Source organism: Tigriopus californicus, chromosome 7 (assembly GCF_007210705.1).
Source record: "Tigriopus californicus strain San Diego chromosome 7, Tcal_SD_v2.1, whole genome shotgun sequence".
NCBI classification, from domain to species: domain Eukaryota; kingdom Metazoa; phylum Arthropoda; class Copepoda; order Harpacticoida; family Harpacticidae; genus Tigriopus; species Tigriopus californicus.
The window spans coordinates 4,489,775-4,510,762 of record NC_081446.1 but is presented as its reverse complement, the minus strand read 5'-3'; the positions used below and the strand labels follow the sequence as shown (position 1 = coordinate 4,510,762).

The window sequence follows — 20,988 nt, the reverse complement described above, 5'->3', positions numbered from 1 at the left end:
CCCCCCCACACACACACACACAGTCAATGCCTTCTACCACTACACTCGAATCATAACCAAAGTTGCAAGACTAATATCTAAATGGTAAAGACGCAACCAAAACCAACGCCGTTTCGCCTGACGAACGAGTTAGTCGGCATTCTCGGTTATCAATCCCAAATTGTCAAAGTCGACGGTCCTTGAGCTTGAGTGCAGAGCAAAAAGTTCCATTCCCCGTTCGAGTCAACTTTTGGGGGCCTAAGATCTGCAAAAACTCTATCCACATGTCTAGTATGGCTTAGCGTGAACAGAATAGGGGGAAAGGAATGAAAAATAATTACCAAGTTGGAGCGAGCAAGAACGCGTGTTGTATTGTTGTCCGAAGTGTTGGTTTGTCTTAATCTTGTCCATTTTCATTTTGAGGACTGGCCCTAAGGAGAGGTGGGTTGGCATGGGTTGTGAATGGGATAGACCCAAAACGGGTATGTTTCTTTCAGTTTGCTCGCTGGTTTTGTTTACGTTGAATAAAGGCTCTCAAGTTTCTGGGGAAAAGTTCCGTCAGTTTGGGTAAGAAGCTCATTAAACCCTTTCTTTTAAATGTTTCAACAAGAGTTTGAAAGAACAAAACGGGATTAGTTTACATAATACAAAGGAAAAGTAATGTTACGCTCCAGAGGAAGCCTTAAACCCAGGTCCAAAAAAGTGAAAGAAAATAAAACAACTCTCTTCAAACCGCAATGGTTGAAGGGTAAGAAACGAGTCAATTATGTTACCTACTGATTTCAATACCAAATTCAAACATAACCTCTCCCAATCGCCAACAGAAGCATTTCGTCTAAGAACTAATAACTCATTAATTGAGGGAAAGACCTTCACGGATGCTGAAATACTGAGTGATTTCAGCTCTCGCCTGCGAAAAGAAACCAACCCCATCTCAGAAAATTGTGTTCACGTCCCTGTCTCTCTACCCTTGACAGTTTTTTGTTCTCCCCAAATGGAAGAGATGAGTTCTGTTTCATCATTTCCCCTAGGCTTTCTCTAAATGAAGAGACAATTTCTCGCGTGTCGTCGACAAAGTACGAACAGCTCGACGTACTCGCGTAATGGCCGTCCGGACTCTAGTCCGTCCGGACAGGAGCTAGCAGAAAAATTTCTCGGGCATTGATCAAGACAACCATTAGTCAAGACAAAATGTGCCAGCTTTTTGCTCCAGGTTCCGGATGATCTCTCGCCAAATATCTCTTGTGTCAATGCATCGGTCCCCTCCATGAAGAGGGTAGGGCACAATCCAAAATTGGCCAGGCTCCCCCCCCCCCCCCCCCCCCAGACTATATGAATCGGAATGTACATATATGAACAGTAGGTATAGGATTGCCTGTTGCGACCCGATCAGCCTTCCGGATTTTCAGCTTGCCTCGGACGGAGGTGAAGTCAAATCATTTGAAAATTCAAGTCTCTAGAATAGCTTTGAACTTGTCGTTAAAAGTGCACACTCTTCAATTCAGAACGGGGTGAAAAGCCCTGACAATCGTTGAGCACTCCGGCTTTATGAACGGACTTCTTCTGCTCTCTCTCTCTCTCTCTTTCAGCCAATTTAACTTTCTTCTAAGTTAATTTCTTTGTATTCCCTCGTCAAAGAGTTCATGCACCAACAAAGAACAGCAGGGCTGCCAAAGGCGATGGGAAATGAATGGGGAATTGGGGTAGTTCGCCAAAACGAGTACGAGATCAAGCTGTCTGCGAAACCGGCTTTCTTATTTCCGACTCGCATTGACACCCCCTCCGGTTCTGCTTGGTTAGGGATGTGCAAAAATTTCCCGTTTGTGGAACAATGACTTGGCAGCATTGGCCAAATGCCCCCAATTCCCATCTTCTCGAACGAAAGGCGAAGGGTCTCTCTTCAATTCCCGAAAGGATCGCGGAACAAGACTAAGAAGTGTTTGTTTTGGCACTGTAAGGATGACGAGGCCTCATCTCCATTCACAGATGCACAAAAGACTAGATAACGTAGATGGGTTGAGGCGCTGGAGTTAGTTCCATGCTCTAATTTTGGAAAGTCAAACAATCGATTGATTGTCAATCTTGAATGTGGATCCTGCACATTGTTTTAACCCTTTTAGGTGACAATAGTGCGGTCTCCGAAAACAAAGCGAGGGCTCTGAGGAGTGCTAAATTCGAGAATTAGATAAGCCATTGAACATGTTAAAGTTCAATTTGTTAAACATGGTCTTGGGATGCTTGCTACCAATAAAAGGTCACCATTTTAACAAATGAGGGGCTTGCCAAAAACAGCGGGATTTATCGAAAAGATTTGAACGGCAGCTATGTTCCAAGGAAATGTATGAAATATTGATTCCAATAAATCTTACATAATTGCTTCACAAATCAATGCCCTGCCATGTCAAGTGGAGAAGGTCAGTTTCTTGTATGGATCTGTTTGAAAACTAACAAAATATTCAAATTTCAAACAAAGCAAAACAAAATCCAATAAAGTTCTTTGAGCTCATGAGTTGAATAAGTAAAGACGTGGTCATGTAAGAATGTCTCCCCCGATCACTGTATGTTTCAAGTTTGTTCGTTTTTACTTGGATCATTCATGGTTTGAGTCTGTGGTCCTTTACATGCAAACCTTGAAGTTTCTTGGGCCCAAAAGCGGCTCTGTCGTAGTGTATTTGAGCGCGTAGTTTACTCAGCTTACGTAGGCGTTCACGCAATGGGAAACGGTTTCTGAATGGACTTCCTTCATTCACTCTATTCTTTTTCAACATGTTTCCCCTTTAAACCCAGGCATTCGTTTCCTTTTCTGATTCTTCTCCATATACGTAGCAGCCAGCAAGTGGCGAGATGGCACTGCAGCTAGCCAGCTAGCTGGCTGGCTGGCCATATATCTAGCTTGCTATGCAGCTCCATGTAGATCTGCTTGGGCCATTTCGGAGTTTCTTACAGAATTGAAAGGACTCAAAGGAGAAGCATCGTCTACATAGATAAGGAGGGCCCTTTTCAAAATTGAAATGAGTTCCGAGACTGACGGATGAGAAGAGGCTTAACTAGACAACAAATGGACCTCATCTCACAGATCTACAGAGATCCATCCCAAGGAGACATCTCTTATGACAGAAGACCAATCCTTAGGTTCTTTTTCTGCCCTTGTCCTCGATACCGGGCCATTTGTGTAGTATAACTTTTTTTTTCACTCCGATCCTTTCATAGATTCACTACAATACAAAAAGATGGAAAACACCTTTGTTGTCCTTCTCACAAACAGATCCATATGCTATGCATGGCTGCTCCCACCCAAAGGCCAAACCAGTTGGGGAGCCTTTAGGGAGGAGTGGGGGCTTTCTTCCTCAGCGTCTAACCTTTACCGATCTTCTCTCGATAGGATTGACAGAGTTTTTTTCAAGGGGCCTCGAGGGCGACGATAGGACCATAACAAAGTGATTCCAAAGCTTCGACCTCCAGTCAAAGAAGCATCTTGGCTTTAAACCTTGTTTGAACACTAAGGTCATGGCGAAGATGTCAAATCTGATTCAAGCTGCTACGTTTGCCAGTTTTGAGTTATTTCAAGTATTTCTTGACAATGAGTAAAGGCACAAGGATTTCTGTTCATAATATGTTCTCGGTTTATTATCGGACGACAGCCCTACTTTGTCTTACAGGTGGCTTAATTGGCATTGACAAGGCGAGGTGATCAAGGAAGGGGAGAAGAAGCCTTTGGTGGGTGGGCAACCTTCTTTAGAAAAGGGTGAGAGAGAGATCTATCTGTTTCTGAGGTCATTAGGGCTAAGTTTGACGTGTGAAAAAGCAATTCAGGAGAAGCCCTTCAAATTTGTGATGGCCTGTCATTAAGACGTTGGCGGCAAGATCGTAATTAATTTGGACAGAAGCGTGCTCAACTGACTATGTATGCCAACCTTCATGGCTAAAACTTCAACATGGATATTGACTGGTCGCTTCTTTGGCACTTCAACACATTCTCATAGGACCAACAAAGAGAGCACAAAAAATGTTGACCATCTTTTCAGGGAGAATAAGCTTAAAAGATCTTGGAGTGGAGGAATATCTCAAATGAAGGCTGGTGTTTTGTGTTGGACAAACTTTTACACATATAACGTATGGTCGTTCCTAGATTGGAATGGCCATACAGGGAACACGTGAGGAAAGCATTCTTCAGAGTTTGGCTAAATCTGCGCCAAATCTGGACTTTGATATGAGGCTCGAAGTGGCAAAGTTTGTTTGTTCTTGGCCAAGCTTGAAATGATTTCAAACAATAGCCAAGTCAGCATTGATGAAGCCTCACTAAGAAAACCGTCGACCACCAACGACCGAGTCACTTGGAGATGTTATGTTTCAGGGTGGCAATTTTTGTAGTGCGGTATCACTCTTGACCACTCAGGCATTTCAATGAGATAGAGCAAAGGCCGCGGTGGCAAACTTGCATGAAGGAATGCAAACGAAGCTAAAACTGAATCATGATGCTGCTAAAAAATTCATGATCCCCATCCATGCTCAATCTGGAAAAGCTGAATGAACCTCGAGTCACAACATGTGTATTTTGTCGAGAAACCAACGAAGTACACACCTTGATGAATCTCATTCAAGGCCATATGCGCACTGTACCTGACACTACAAGGAGTTCAGTGGTCTTTTGAGATGCGGACTAATCTTACATTTTTTAAAGTGTCTCAATTAGGTTAAGGCCGAGCTTTCTATATTTGAAACTGAGCCGAACTGGAATTCTGCAATCTTGTTATCAGAGCAAAAAGAATGAATGGAACAATCCAACCTCCTGTCGAGTAGTCTTTAGGAGGAGGGCAGCGTCTTTATCTTCCAGATGAGGGAGGTAAAATTTTGTTGGAAATATGACTCAAAATGTGAGCAGTTCTGGGCAAATTCAAAAATTCAAGATTGTCCGGACCGATTCCTTCTCTCTTTTCTTCTTACCCTCTGCCCCCTTTTCTCATGTGCTCCTACGTATTAGGAAAGAAAGCAGGGAGATCTTGCCTCTCTTGAGAGCGTAGGACAATTCTAGTGAAAGAATCATAAAAGATCCAAGGAAGTCTGCCAAGGCCAATGAGATCACGAAATGGATTCTCCCAGTTTTAGATGCACATAAAATGACTTTACAATCCAAAAGTTCGACCTTAGCCCTTTGGGAAGTTATGGAAACTGGAAAGCCATATGGAACGGGGCAATGAGTCGTTCAAGTGAGTCATATGCATGAATTTGATTGGTTTATGATCACCAGGGCCCTGTGTCAATTTATTTTCCATCAAGCTCAACGATGAAGTCTGGAGCGTCAGCCTTTGAATCTTGGGCATAAAACCCAAAATATTCATGATGGGGTTGCATGGAAAATCGCACAACCAGTCAGTCACCACCTACTCGTACCTACCTGCCTGAGGCGCTCAATAAGGACCCAGACAAAAACTTGGCCCTCCAAATGCCAAACTTTGTCTCCGTTATTGATATTCTTGGGCCAAGTTGCAAAAGAAAAGACGAAATAGGTACTTCAGGGACACTAAGTAAAAAAGCCATGACGGCTATCGATCCAACTAGGAAGTCATTAGTTTTGTAAAATACAAAGTTGGGGCATAGATAACTATTAGAGTGGGTTAGAAAAAGTGGTCAAGGTTCGACCCTTAGGGCAGACCTAATAACCATTAGATAGAGTGTCTTTACTTTGAAGCAACGTTCGGACAAGGTAAAGAATAATAGCAGAAAACGAAGGCCATCACCACCTTTTGTCTCAAGTCGGAAGGAAGTGTGAAAGCCGAGAAAAGTTTTCTCTTCGTTTCCGACCTTGCGTTCCGCGGCAAAGGCGTCCAGGTGCTTAGACTTGTTTCTTCCCCTTGAAGTGGACAACAACAACAACAATACACGCAACAACAACAGGATGTTTATAATTGTGCCCAAATACCCTCTTGGAACACGGTTTTCTAGTTCCGTGGCCGCTGAGCTGCCCCTGTACAAAAGATTTAGATAAAAAAGCAGTCAAGGTGAATGGAGGTGTTCTCAATTTCGTGTCCAGCTTTTTGCATCCTGAGTGTTTTGAAAAAGTCAACAAAGCTAGATTAAAAGTCAACACAATGAAGGCTAGCCGTGGCTGGCCTTCGTTTGACCGTACACAATTGCTTCTCCGTTTTAACCGGCTTCATGCATGTATGTACCCTATTGTCGAGCACACTTATCGGCTCGTACGTTCACCGATCTAGGTTAAGCATAATCATATATTGATGGCCAAACATAACCTAGCTTGACTGGGCAAGCCAGTGATTTAGGCGAGATAAGTGGACAAGATCTGNGATCTAGGTTAAGCATAATCATATATTGATGGCCAAACATAATCTAGCTTGACTGGGCAAGCCAGTGATTTAGGCGAGATAAGTGGACAAGATCTGAACTGATTCTATCAGGGAACGACAACGTCCCTGGGAAGAAAATGGAATTCCAGGGACATGAATAACTCATGAGAGAACTCCTACAACGTCGGCCTTCGTGAACATGTTTCTGGGTGCACCACGCCGTACTAATGCTCTCGTGTACGTACTGTAAGCTGACGCTCTTCGTTGTCGTTCTCCGAGCATTTTCGACTTGACACTTCGCCAAAAATCTTCATGGAAGCTCTTGACGAGTTCCTTGAAAGAAAACATTGGAACTAAATGTCATCCCCAGAAGGCTGGATGACATTTATTGAAGACAATTTGAAGCCAAGCTGACACGTGTAGCGGCATGAATATTTTTGACAAAAATCAGGACCGCTCGTCCTTAGCTCTTGGCACATATTGTAATGATGATAGTTAAGATTGGCGAAAGTTGGAATACTGGGACCGGCAAGAGTCCAGCCGCAGGAGGAGAGCAGGAAAGCCAACCGTAGAAGCAGTGTCCGTCCAAACTGTATTCACGCTTGAGCGAACAAGATCCAGGAAAGGCCAGGAGATTGAGTACGAAATGGACGAAAGAGTCGTCGTGATTAGTCTTCGAATTTGTTCCAAACTCTTCAAAAAACTGATAAGGCGATCCACCACGTTCTGTCCCACAAGCGCTGGTCCACTTGGGGGACCGCTTGTGTTGGTTGAACCGAAAGTAGAGACTTTCGATATTATTTGACTTCCGAGCCGACTTTTCCGGAAACTAGGTCAAGATTTAAGAAAAACAAAGGTGGTCCAAGACTGCTGCCTCCGGATCTTCGATCAACCTAATGGCTTCATCCGATAAGGCACATTTGCCTAGATAACCGCGCAGTTCCATTTATTTGAGAACTTCAAAGAAGGCCGAGATCAAACAAGCATCATCGGGCCACGTGTTTACTTCTCCCTCTGGTCCTCTGGCCTCTGAACTCGACTTTTTTCTGGATCAATGACACCCGGGGTATTCAGAAATTTTCAAACATTACGGTTTGTCCGAGATTCCTAAGTGATGGCCTCTTGAATTATGCGATTGTCAAACGCCCACCTTGAACAATAATGTACTCCGCTCACTAACAGACAGATGGACAACCTTGGCCCTCACCATGAAATGGACAACTTTGGAGGTAAGCCTACGTGAATTCGAGCTGGCAAATATTGCTCGGTAAGAGGATTGCTATTTAAAGAGTACGCCCTCCAGGAAAGTTGAGGTCGTTGAGAATTGCTAGAATGCGGCTAATTTTTGCACCAGGTCATAAATATGTTTGTCCAAATTATGCAATAAAGATAAGACCTCATACCTCAAAGGGGAAAGAGAGGGAGAAAGAAAGGTTGCTTTGGTGAGCCAGCCTTCACTAGCCTTCATCAGCAAAGACCTGGAGGTAGGAGTGGTAGTACACCAATTGCTTTTTATGGAAGGTGGCCATTAAGCGTAATTAATTCCCTCCGTTAAGCTTAACAAGAGTTTTCCAAAAAGGGCCTCTTGTTTTCTATTTGGACCACAGCAAATCCACGGCAGGTTCCCAAGGTCAATTGAAAGACCAAAGTCTACTGAAGGCGCCAGTGCCCTCAATGAGTGAGTTCTTACCTTTTTCTCGAAATATTTCGTCGGTGAGGAATGGGTCTTCAGTGAAGCCCCTAGGCCCGGCCTCGGCACTGGCACTGGCCCTGGCCCCACTTGGACCACAGGGAGTTAAGGCCAGAAACCATTCGAAGAACAGAAGCACCACCAGCCTCATCATCATTTTGGCTCGATGGAGGAAAATATCACACACCATCCAAGATCATGAGGTTGGGGGCCATTGTCCCCCCAGTTCACTTCTTCAATGAGAATGCCTTCAATTTGGGAAATTGCTTTCTCCTTCCCTTCATGGTCAGTCAGGTCAAGGGGTTGGTTGAGATCTGAGAATTTGGTCTTCCACAGCTCCTTGTCGGCCAAAGATAACACAGACTCTCACAGTCATCCACCGTTGACCTCCAGACTCGAATGAAGAGTGGTGTTGGAGGTGATGGTGGTCGTGGTGGGGGTGATGGTGGTGGTGAGCTTCTTCTTCTCCTCACTTTTTCGCCTTCTTTTGAGAAACCCAGAAGAGGCGTTGTAATTTCGACACGGATCACTCAATTCAGGCCGTAAGGCAACTCCACTCGGCCTTTGATCTGGTTCAACGAACAACACTCGGGCACAAAAGAAAGAACTACCAACAGCCTCCTCAAGGTGTCTTTGGTTGTTTACCAAGCTCAATGACACGAATAATTCCTGGAAGAGATGGATGAGTCAAAAAGACACCTGCAAGTCAATCAATTTGGATCTTGGTGGGTGCTCCGTGAGCTGGTTTGGTTGGCACGTGCCTTCGTCCAACAACCTTGGAGGACTTGAGCGAGTCAAGCTAGAGGATATTAATAACTCCACTCCGTCGCTAATGGGTTTCGGACATGACATGGGAATCTTCCAACCCTTCCTTTTTTGTACCAAGTCGTCGGGAATTCGCGAGCAAACAATTCAATTAGGTCACCACTTGTTCGTCAAACAAGATCACCAAGCGAGGCCAGGGAATGTCCAATTCTCCCCATGGGACGACCACGTCGACGAGAATGAATAGAATATCCGTCACTGGATCAAGCTCTCGAACTCGTGTATGCCACTTCAAGATTGGGCTCAAACTGAGAACACGATCCTTCTCCTTGTTGGACTTGCGAGAACCTATACGGAGTGAGTAACCGGTCGCCGGCTTTTCCTTCAGGCTTCCTTCACTATTCCTTCATGGATGGATCTTTCTGCCTCTTCCTTCTCTTTTTCTGCCTTTCGAGCTCTCTCTTTTCGCTTGTTCGTTCGTTCGTTCGTTCCTTCTTTCGTTCGTTCTTTGCCCGTCTCGTTCCCATTGCTTCCTGCCCGATGTTCGCCGAGTAAACAGAGCAGTTGTGCCCTCAGGACCTTACGACGGAACATGATTTCCCGTGTGCGCTGAATTTGAAATCTTCCCCTTTTTTGAATCATTGGGAATAAAGAAAAACTTGAAGCTTAATGGACCAACAATTGATGTACCATTGGGTGTTTTTCGAGTTATTTCTGGATTCCCTGTAGTTGATGGATTCCCAGACAGGTTTTTAGCCATTCAGGAATTTGGGTAGTTTTGAAAAATGGATCTTTTTTTCCCTCCGTCCTTTGATCGTGTCTTCCAATTTTAGAGCAAGTGTCACCTGGAGAAGAGAGGAAATAATCGCGCCTCAAAAATGCTCGTGCACGTAGCGAGCGGAGATGGAAGTGAAACAAATGGTCCAAAGCAGGTGGGTCGATAAAATCCATCTTCACAACAATTTATTTTGGGAACCACTTGCTTTCGGTTGACTCTTTTCTTGCCGAAGCACACAAATTTACACGTCCCTGTTCTTATTCATTGAGAGTGGGGGAGGGTTCGGGGGGAGATTCCGAATCGATTGGACGAGTCGTTCAAAGGCCAATTTGGCTTCACAAACAAATCCAATCCTCACCCTCAGAGCCATTTATCCAAATTACCCCCAGAACCATTGCTTTCGGGTGAACAATCCCTCAGAGTTCCAACGCCTCTCGAGAGGGGTCAAATGGGGACAATGACATACCATAACTGACAAGTGAACACACCACCCACCCTCGTTCACCCTCCGGATATTCGACGAGTTGGCATGTCGGGTTCAACAACTCCCAAAAAATCCAACTGTCCAGATAATTAAACGTCTCGGACAAACAGATTTAGCTGCCCGAGGGCGTACATTGTCAGACAGGCAAGGATTTCCAAGACAACTGCATTTGCAGGGGAGGATAAGATTTGTCTGAAAGCGAAATGGAGGCTCCTATCTCTCAGTTGAAACGGACGTGAATCTTCCAAATCTCTGCCAGTTTTGTCTGGTCCATCCTGACCATTTACTCTTGGTACAGTGGCACGTGACACTGACATGAGAGGAACTTCATAAACTTACATTAGAGGGTGGATGGAAGAGGCCAAGTCTTGTGGAAAAATGAGCGAGCAATGTTTTTGGGGTGCCAAAATTCGAGATGGAAGGGGAGGAATGGAGATTGGGCCACGTTCTTGGAGGGACAATGTCATCAATCCAATCCATTCATCTCTCTCTACTCTGTACCTAACGGTACAATGTCAACTTCAGTTGGTGTGTTAATGATAAGGAAATAGAAATAATAGTTCGAAAAGTAAAGCGTTTCTTGAAAGCAGTTCCATCCGAAGTTCGTAGAGAAGGGATCAATAATACCTTGGCGAAAGCTTGATTGGATACTTAATGTAGCAAGAGAGTATGGGACGTTCCGTGGAGTGGGAATTCTGCGCCAAATAAAGTACTCTCATCTGTCACTCGCAAAGAGGAGCCAGAGAAATCAGGGACGTTACCCAAACAGACAACCACACATTCACATGACATCCCTGGCAAACATTGAGGGTGTGCAGCTTCTTCATTGGAACACTGGTCCCTCAGATCGGGCGGAGAGCTTGAGGGATGATGTGGATGATAAGAACGAGGGTCGAAGTGGGTACCCAAGGCAATTGTGATAATCCCGAGTAGTTCATTTGGTGAGGGTTGAGAGAGTGGAAAATGGAACGGCCAATTCGCTTCCTTATGTTTTAGAGGGAGCTCCTGTGGGGAGTTCTGGGAACGTGAGGAAATGGATTCTGGGAGATTGATGTTGCTATCGTTTTAAGCTATTGCCCAACAATTTTTAGTCCATTTAGTGGCAAGCAGGAGGCACAGGGTGTCGTGCAAATGGATTGCCGCAGGACGAACCCGACATTTAGAGAATAAGCAACGGCAATCCAATGTGTTTGGGGATCGTCGTTTCGAATAAAGATGGACGAGATGGGATTCCAAACTCAAGGATCAAAGCCCATAACTCCAAAAGTGGCGGGAATGAGAGGCAGGCTCCTAGGTTGGTAGCCACTTCCCACTGTTACTATTCTCCCAAATCTACAACGAAATAGAGCTCGAAATCAATCATTGGTTAATCGATTTAACACTTCATTCCTGCGACATTTCAACGAACTCAGATCCGGGACACAAGGTTGAAACCAAATTTATAAATTTCAAAACTGAGGATGACTTCAAACATATTCTTATTGAAATTATAATCAATGTAAAATATTGATCATATAAATGTGACAAACACTTGTCCCTTGCTTTTTTTATTCTTGCAGCATTACCACTTCAGTTACTCCAAGTGGTTTTAACGCAAGAAAAATGGTTACTGTAGACTCAAAAGGTTCCTTCACTTGTGCTTTAAAGAATTTGATTTGCCTTCATGGCCATCAACGTGAATTTAAAAAACGTACCTAATCTATTGATCACGATGGAATTTGCTTTCAAAATTGTTTGACATTCGATTAAAGGTCATTGGGAGTCATCCCTAATTTGAGCACACATCCAATAGTCACATTCGGTTTCTGCTTGCCCGACTGGTTGCCTGCCAGTCAGACCGATTTGCCCCTAGAGGCCAATTTTATTTGAAAACGATATCCAATCATACCAGGAGTGCAAAAATATTCCCTCTGCATTCACCCAGTCGAATCGTCAAGGCTGACTTGCAAATGTCGATTGCGGAGGCACCATGGAGAGGCTCTTTAATCGGATCAAAGGTTTGCCACCAAACCAACCCCACACACACCAACATCATTTTAAGTAACTTACGGGCATGAAACGAACCTTGAATTTACTTCAAACACTCAACCCCGTCCATGTTCTTATCGGATTATACTACTCCATGCAAGCTACGACTTATCACTCAACATTGAATAGCTCATACCCTCTCAATGAGCCATGTTCAGGCCTTCATCCTTACTGCGACACACTGGGCCTTGCGTTCTTTACACGAGTGTGGTAGTCGTACTCGAGAGAATGAAAAGAATGGCAATGACCGTGTTTTGGCTGAACTCCCCGCAATGGTAAGGTTGTAAAATTTGCCCCAAATTTGGCCCTCTCCAGAGTCCACAGTTCAGCACAGCTTGCTTGGTACAAGGTGAAACCACGAATTCGTAGTACTGCAATATACGTATAGTAGTACAACGACTCACTGGCTGGCAAAAGAAATGGCCGCCGTCCTTGGTCGGAAATTGTTTCAGCCATTGAGTTCAGACCTGGAATTGTTCCTCTTCCTTATGATTGCCCTTTTTGAATGGTTTTGTTGGTAGGGAGAGAGCGGTGGAAATGGTTCCCCCAGCGCTCATTTCAAACGCCAACATTTTCATAGGCACAAGCAATTTTGTTGTTATATTTGTATTGCAGCGGAGGATGAGAAGCCACTTGGTCCGGGGGAGACACATCTTACGGATGTAACCGAAACCAAGAATATTTCTATTGCTTTTCCGACGTGATTGTGAAGAAACTGAAACCTCGACGACATGGATGGCCATGTCAGCATAATCAATTATACAGGATTGGTGTTTTATAAAACCCAATGTTAGGAAGTTCATTGTTTCTTTTCCAAAGCCTCTTTGGGTCGGACAAACAAAAGAGTGCAGAGGGCAATAAATTAAACAACATTTCGCTGCCTCGTTCATTCTGGGTCCCACGAGCCAAAGCCTCACAGCATACAGCATTGTAAGAATGTTGTAATCTGCCAGCTTCCATGAATGACGCTAAACCTGGACTTTGGGAAAGTGTTGGTTATTATGATATTCAAGGATATTGGTTGGTATGTCATGTAGTGGTTATGATGAAGCTTCCGGGGTCATGAATTGGGGAATAAAGGCGTGCTTTTTTCTTGAACATCTGAATTTGGATGAAGTGCTTAAAGTCATTCTAAACCAGATCAAATCACATTTGATTCTTTGTCAGTTTAAAAAAGCAGGAGCGGTTAAATTCTTCGGAATTTTACATATAGGAGTGACACGACCCTTCGAGCCTTTTTGAAAAGGATTCATGTGTTTTGTATAAACTAAACTACAGTATGACAGTACTGAAGAAATTCTCAGGAAAAAACCACGCTAATTTGAAAAATGTGCTCTGCTCTCCAGATTCTCCAGTGTGGAGAGTATTCCATCTTTCTGGAGCTCGTCAACAATTGGAGCAACTAGACACAATGACTCCCGTCCAAAGGGAAACAACAGATCAGATGGGACTAAATTGAGTCAATGATTTTTGTCTTCCTCGGGATCTATTTGAAGCTTAAGGGGTTGAGAGCTGCCCCAAGTACCCCATGTGCGTTTGACGTTGTTCTCATCCACTCCGTATGTATGGATAGCCTCGTAGGCACCGTTTACGAGTGGACGTCCCTTTGAAAAATGACTCGGGAGTCAAGTGAGTCCAGTTCATACTACTATTCTCTCTATCTCCTTGGCTCGGTTTGTCTCTGTTGGCCGCAAATGGGGAGAGTTGATCCCTCTGCGAATCTCGGTGGGTACCATTTAAACACTCGTGATGGCTTCAATCGTCTGTCAAGTACACCACGAACATCCAGCCACTCATCCGCCTTCACAGTCCGACAGTCCGTACACCCAAAGTCAGTTGGATTCAGGCTTGACGAAAAGAATTCAATCACTCGCATCGGGATAGTTCATAGTTCTCTCCGTGAACTGCTCACAAATCCTGGTGGGAGTGAATAGATATCTCTGTGTGAGTGAGTGTACCACATACTACATGGCTGAGATCTTGAGATCTTCCAGAATTGGATTCCGTGATATATGACTGATATTGATCATCGGGAATTGGCTTCCAATTGAATCCGAAGAACAATGTCTTGACTTCTTTCACCACTCACTTGCTCTCCCAATGCGTTTCAACGTGTTTCAGTCGATCTTGGGTGGACGAAGAAAACAGATCTCTCGGAATCCTTTGGCCCCTTTTGCCGCTTGAACAAGTGTTCTTTGGCTTTTTTCCCTCCTCATGCACCCTGCGTGTCATTTACATTTCTAATGGAATCTAAATCATTGCACTCACTTTGAAGCATCACCGAGACTTGACACAACATGGGTGACCCGGTGCTCTGAGCCATCTCTGGGATTTGTGGATTTCACCGCGGGTGGTTCGCGCACCCTTGGCTGACAGTCAAATCAACATTGGCTTTGCTTTGGGGGTAAAACTCTGAATAATCGTTCTCGTTCTTCAAGGTGTGAGGTGTTTGGTGGTTTTGTGATTCATCCCATTGAGCTAATGGGAAAATGAAGAGGACGAGCTAATGGATCGAAAACGAGTCGGCTTGTTGTCATTTGTGTGAAAAAATGCCAGTTCATTCAGAGTGTGGCAGTGAACTTGTCGAGCTCACATTCCATTAACTCTGCGGAAACGAAAGAAAAAAACGAGGGAAAGAGAGAGAGAGAGAGGAAAAGAGGCAAGGAAATTGTGAATTCTGTCAATAGCAACTGTGTCGTCTGACTTCCTGGGCTCGTGTGAAACTTGGCACCCACAATCCCTGCCACATATGGTCCCCGAGATTTCAAGATGGCACCGCCAGAAGCCCTATTTCTTGTCCTGATGCTCTTCTCCGCTCTTCATCATCCACCCTTTGGCGGACTGACTTTGGCGGGATCCACTCGAATGTCGGAAGAGTACGAAAAAAGCAGATCCAGCACTCGCTTTGCACCCAGAACCCGAAATGCCTTGACCGCACCAAGTCAAAAAGGTAAATTATTAACTCGGTCCTCCTGGCAGGAACAGCTCTTTCTCTATCTCTCTACTCTACTTGATCTCTCTGAATCTCTGTTCTAATACATATACTGTAGAAAAAGAAACCGGAGAGATGAGTTCAATGATTTGAAGTCTGCAAGAGAAATTGACAGAGTGCGAAATCCTAATTTTAGAAATGGAGCCTCTTCCTCACTCCGAGTTTTAGCTAAATCTCCCAGGTTAATTCACTTAGCATAAAATCGCCACCTCTTTCAGGCGTTCGGAAATCTCATTTAAAATCGAGTAGAAAACACAAAAAGCAAGGCAATAAGGGGTTCAACGAAAAAGGAGCAGCCCTTTGCCGCAATAGAACATCAGCTAAATATGTTTTTTACATTTATTACGTAGGCATTTGCTAGTTGTCAGTTTTGTGATAATGACATGAAAACGAGTCAAATTTCATATGAAGTGTTAAATCTTTGAACCAATCCAACGGAAAAATGAATCATTTTATTGAACATTCAGACCTCTCGTTTCAGCATTTGTTGTTTCATTCAGCACTTAACTAAAAACTGTGTGACAAGTGTAGCAGGCTTACATTTTGGCTTCAATAAATATATTGTCTAGAACATGTATACATCTTGTTTCTTAACTGATGAAACAACATACCTATCAATCCCTATGATGAACTGACAATACTATTGAAGCTTCTAAGACATGGTTGTCAAATATCCTATTACTACATTCTGTCCAGAACAAACATTAATACGCTTAGTTTGTAGAGACCTCTTACTTCCTCCAGTAAATGACAAAAAAATAATTCAATGAACATTAATGAATGATGGACTTGACAAGAAAAACGATGGACGATGGCGTACACACACCAAGAACTCCAAGCTTACTACATCCCCCATTGGCATGAAAGTAAAAACATTCATCAACTTCATTATTTTCCAACATTTCAGAATCCAAATCTGGATTAATTGGGGTGATAGGCTATGCGGCGGAAATTCCTTGCCAAGTCACTCCCCTCTCAGACACCGATGCGCCACACCTGATTTTATGGTACAAGGACATTTTTGGAACACCCATCTACAGGTAACTCAAACGAAACGGATATCAAGTTACACTCTAAGTCAAAAACATTTGGGGTGGCACTCATACCACATCGATCTTGTAAACACGTGGAGCACGATGAAGTGAGCGGAATTCTGTTAGAAGTCGGTGGGTCTTTCACAACCAATTGCTTTGGAGCATGTAACAAGTTATTCATGTTATCTACGTACGTACTTCTTGATTAGGGACTTTGGGAACTAAAGCTAAAGTTTTCTATTGAGAGAGGGCACCCCAATATATACTGACTTTTTTGCCAGTTTTCATTCAATGGTGATCAGAATCAAATAAAAACTGGTTATTTGTAGATGTGGTCAATGAATAAAACACCCAAGGGTTGCGCTTTAATTAATATAGCGGAATTTTGCAACAGCTCTGATCAAGTGAGGGTTGCGGCCAGATTATAGGGGATGTCAAGTAAAGAAAAATTCAAGGAAAAATGTGGTCCGGCACCCTGATTTTGGCATTTTGGGGAGAGAGAACTAAGACAAACATCACAGTCAACTCGCGCCATTTGCCCATTGAATTTTCAATAGTTGAATGATTTTGAGCGAGTTGTGGCTACAAACCCCTATTAAATGAGCATGTTTGGTGTTAATCAGTGAATGCACTATCAAATTGGCTCAATACCACAATGCTAATTGCCTAGACAAGTATGTAAAATGGAAAAAATGTCAAAATCCAATGCATGCACAGTGCGGTTTGGCTGGGCATGTTGTCTTTGATTTTACTCCATGGACTAACGTTAGTTGTCCATGAACGCGTTAACTTGACTAGCCCTATACATACGCAACGTATTTTGCCCGATTGGTTCCTTTAAACAACAGCTGTCTGAAAGGTGTTGATGTCCGCACATATTTTTGAAGGGTCACTGGACAACTTTTCAATACACAAAAGGTACTAAAAAACCCTAAAAACAAGTTTAGAAAAAGCTTTTCTTAGGTTTCAAAAATCAATTGTAATTGAATTTTTTTTGGGACTGGAAGCACAAAGAAAGGTTGAAATTCATTCACTTTCATAAAGAAATCGTTCATGTTAATACGAGTATGTTAACGCAACAAATTCATTCTATGTCCGTGTACTCGAGCGATCTGAGAATCTAGATATGTCTATCCAAACTTCGGTGTCGGAAGTTGTTTTTTTTAAGGGTCAATTGCAGGATTTTGGATACTAAATGTACGTTTTGGGAATCAAAATATGTCTACCCAAACTTTGGTGTCGGAAGTTAATTCTTTAAGGGTCAATTGTAGGATTTTGGAGGCTAAACGTACGTTTTGAGAGCACCTCCAAGCGCTAAAGAATTCAGGTTAGTTAAAACGATTCTTTCATTGTTTCTAATAGTCATGGGCGTGGATCCTTTTGTAGGTTTAATTCAGGAATTAACAGGTTTTTCCCAAAACTCTTTGCCGACCCTGTATCCAAGGGCTAGCCAGGTCCGCTAGCTCTTATTCGTTGGTGGATCAAATATTACTTGAAAATGAAGGTTGTGAATCGCATTCTCAAAATTGCTTCAATTGATGAAACAAGAGCAAACAATGGCAAAAAATAGGGTATGAAAAATTATGTTTTTGATATTTTGATTGATCATTTGACGTTGTATTGTACTGTATTGTTGTATTGTAAAGACCACCCAAATCATCAAATCTGATGTGTATTGGGTATTGGTTGGGCAGAAGGTTGCGAGGGAGAATTTGTAAAGGGAAACGCAAGAAACACGCCCGAAATCAGTCAACAAATGAAGAGCATCTGACAAGGCGACCCGAGTCTGAAGGTTCTCACGGACTCTAATAACCGAAGGTCCAACGGCAAAAACTTCCACACTTTGACCACACGAATGGAGAAGAAATGTTGTCGGGATCTGAAATAACCACAGTCTGATTTCCAGTGCTGCCTAGTTTCACTGCGCGTGCGATTGTCATTGATTGACTCCGGGCCTCTCAAGAGTGGCCCATTCGATCCCAAGCTGTTGATCTCAATCACTTTGTGCAATTAAAAGTTTATTAACACTTAAGTAATATACATACATCCCAAGCCTGTTCAGCCTTTCCCCATACGTGAGGCCACACAGGCCTTTCATTCCGCGCGTTGCCCTCCTCTGGACCGACTCAATAGAGCAAGGGGCCAATGCCGGGGTGTTGTATTCCAACAAAGGTCTGACATACGTTTGGAACAAACGCAGTCAACAAGGGGCTCGCGAGTTCAAAAATGTCTTCAAAACATGCCAAGCATCATGTTTTTACTTTTGCAGCTATAGCTGAACAATGAGAGCTGAATGTGCCCTTCGGGTCAAATAGTACACCCAAATCTCGTTGGCTCTCAACCACAGTGACGTCTATCCCATTTATATTGTAACAGGGTCTCCTACCATTTCTTCCGGACCCAAACCGCAATACAGTGCACTTAATTGGATTTAGGATCATCTCGTTTTGCTCTGTCCATACTCCAAGAAGATTCCAGTTAAGTTGAAGAGCTCGTTCGTCTCCAGTTGATCTAATTTGGCGAATCACTTTTACATCATCAGCAAACTTTAACAACTTGGATCCGAACCCGGCACTCATGTCCTATATGAAAAGAACGAATAACTGGGGACCCAAAACATTACCCTGGGGCACTCCAGACGGGACGGACACCCATTTAGATTGCGTGCCATTTAGCACCACGCGTTGTGTTCTGTTCGTTAACTAATCAGAGATCCAGTTCAGCGTTTCCCCACAGATTCCGAAAGTTGCAAACTTGCTCAAAAGCATCCCATGACCAACTTTGTCAAATGCCTTCGAGAAATCCAGGTAAATAACGTCCAGACAGCAAACTTCATCGGCGGATGAACTTAAATAGTCGTGAAATGCAAGATGATTTGACGTCATGGACCGACCAGGTAGAAAACCGTGTTGGTTTGGAGACAAAGAGCCCTCGCTTTGAAGAAAGTCAACAAGGGCGCGCTTTACCAATGCCTCCGTGATTTTTCATGGGATTCTAGTTAATGAGATGGGTCTGTAATTCTTGCATTCTCTCCTACCTCCACCCTTACGAATAGGGATCACATTTGCTGGTTTCCAATCAGATGGAACAGTTCCACTCTGAAAGGACATTTTGAACAAGATTGCCAATGGAACACTTACAGCATCACTTAGCTTTTTCAAGAAAAAGGTAGATATTCCGTCCGGACCATAAGCCGACGTTGTCTTCAATTTCTTGATTCTCCTCTCAACATTGCTCGGAGAGAATCGTACAGAAGACATTCCTTGGCCAAAAGAGCAGACACTATCATTTCCCCTAAAGTTTGGGATTCTCGGTAGAGGGCATTGAAACACCGAAGAGAAATATTCATTTAGAATCTCTGCCATGCGCACGTCCTCTGACCTGGGGACATCGTTCTGATCAAACAAAGGACCAATGTTTCTGGACGCCTTTCGAAGGTTATTAACGTAGACTAAGACACCTCGAAAGTTTTCCTTTTATGAAAGTCTGTTTTCGTATGCTAAATTGAATTGACTAGAGCCTGGCCATAAAAGTCTCAGGGTCTCTTGATTAACATAGTCACAAAATGATGTAAAATTGGTTCTAAACTTGGAATGGAAAAAAATGCAATTTAGGTACCATTAACAAGTTTAAAAAGTATATACCTTAAATCCCTGGGGTTTGCATTCCCAAAAGCGTTGAGGAGCTCCGAAATAAGCTACTGGCCCATTTAATTGAGGTGGGCATTCATAATGTTTTGCAATCGGAAAGCGAGTATAGACAAACAAACAAGATATGGGCTTTATTTAGTCTATTCTAGTCAAGAACCAACCTAAAATTGTCGCTCAACTTTCTTGACGTGTGCCAAATGATGCAATATTCAGAGAAGTAGCTAAGAGGCGTAACTATAAAACATGATCAACTATGGACTGCAAAGTCCCTCAAGTCTGCATCAATTACCGCACAGTCTGTATCAATTAAGAGAAAAAAAAACAAAGTCAGAGTTACGTGGAGTAAAACAACATTATGTTTTAACAAAATTTCAATGAGAAAGGTTGCGCAGCTTAATGACCTATGCGAAGACGTTTGTTCAAAAATCCGATCTTGCAAGGTTATTATGCAAGTACATTTACCATTTACGCATTATCTCAGGTAAGGAGAATAAGGAAGCATGTCACGTAAACGGCTCCATGCTTAACACTGGCGAGCTGATTTCAAAATTTTTCAGAAACGCAAAAACACAAAACAAATGGGATTAGCACTTTCTTCATGTATGTAGGAGTTAATTATAGCAGAAAAATCAGGTCATACAAAAGGAAAAAGGTATTACACTAGCCTTTTATCTCTAAGCTGTAAGAATAAGTTTTTGGACATTTGGTTGTCTTGGGCATTATTGGGTCAAAATCGATGGAGGATGAACCTTTATATATAGGGCATTTCTTATCTAAGTGCAAATGCGCTTATTCTTGGAATTTTCAATACTTTAAGCGAGAATTCATTTTTTTGACTTGATGTGGCAAATGACCCTAAAAAATTAATTAGAACAAAATGAAAACATCATTGATGGGAATTAAGTTCAAAGTATTCAAACACTTTGTTTTTTTTTGGATTGCAAATCCGTGCGGCATAATTCTGATCTTCAGTGTTTGTTCTACGAATAAGAATTATTGCCCAACCAACAATTAGTTTTCATTTCTGTGGCAGTATTGTTTTCAAAGATGTTTTTATTCTTTGTGATTTCAGTTTTGATATGAGAAAGGATCTAAGTGGACGCCATTGGATGGATACTCGAATCTTAGGAAATCGAGCATCTTTCCACATCGAAAAGACAGACTTCAAAACCAGAAATGGCACTTCTATCTACAAATCGTTTCTGAGGATCGACAACGTAAGTCCTTATAGTGTTAAAAAATTGTCGCTTCTCGTTTAAAAAAACAGTAAGGTTTATTTTGGG

General features: G+C 42.9%; 2 protein-coding genes across 2 annotated transcripts in view; one reads left to right on the top strand and one right to left on the bottom strand.

Annotated features, from left to right (window-relative positions):
• Positions 1-9,735, bottom strand: part of LOC131883706 (uncharacterized) — a 53,757-nt gene extending 44,022 nt beyond the window's left edge. The window contains exon 1 of the mRNA XM_059231227.1: positions 7,975-9,735. Within this exon, the coding sequence (XP_059087210.1) occupies positions 7,975-8,164 (190 nt within the window). The 5' untranslated portion in view covers positions 8,165-9,735. The remainder of the gene's footprint in view (positions 1-7,974) is intronic.
• Positions 9,736-13,610: 3,875 nt separating this feature from the next.
• The window catches only part of LOC131883381 (uncharacterized), a 16,584-nt gene continuing 9,206 nt past the window's right edge, over positions 13,611-20,988 (top strand). Inside the window, exons 1-3 of the mRNA XM_059230843.1 lie at positions 13,611-14,979; positions 15,929-16,061; positions 20,778-20,922. Of these exons, the coding sequence (XP_059086826.1) occupies positions 14,799-14,979; positions 15,929-16,061; positions 20,778-20,922 (459 nt within the window). The 5' untranslated portion in view covers positions 13,611-14,798. The remainder of the gene's footprint in view (positions 14,980-15,928; positions 16,062-20,777; positions 20,923-20,988) is intronic.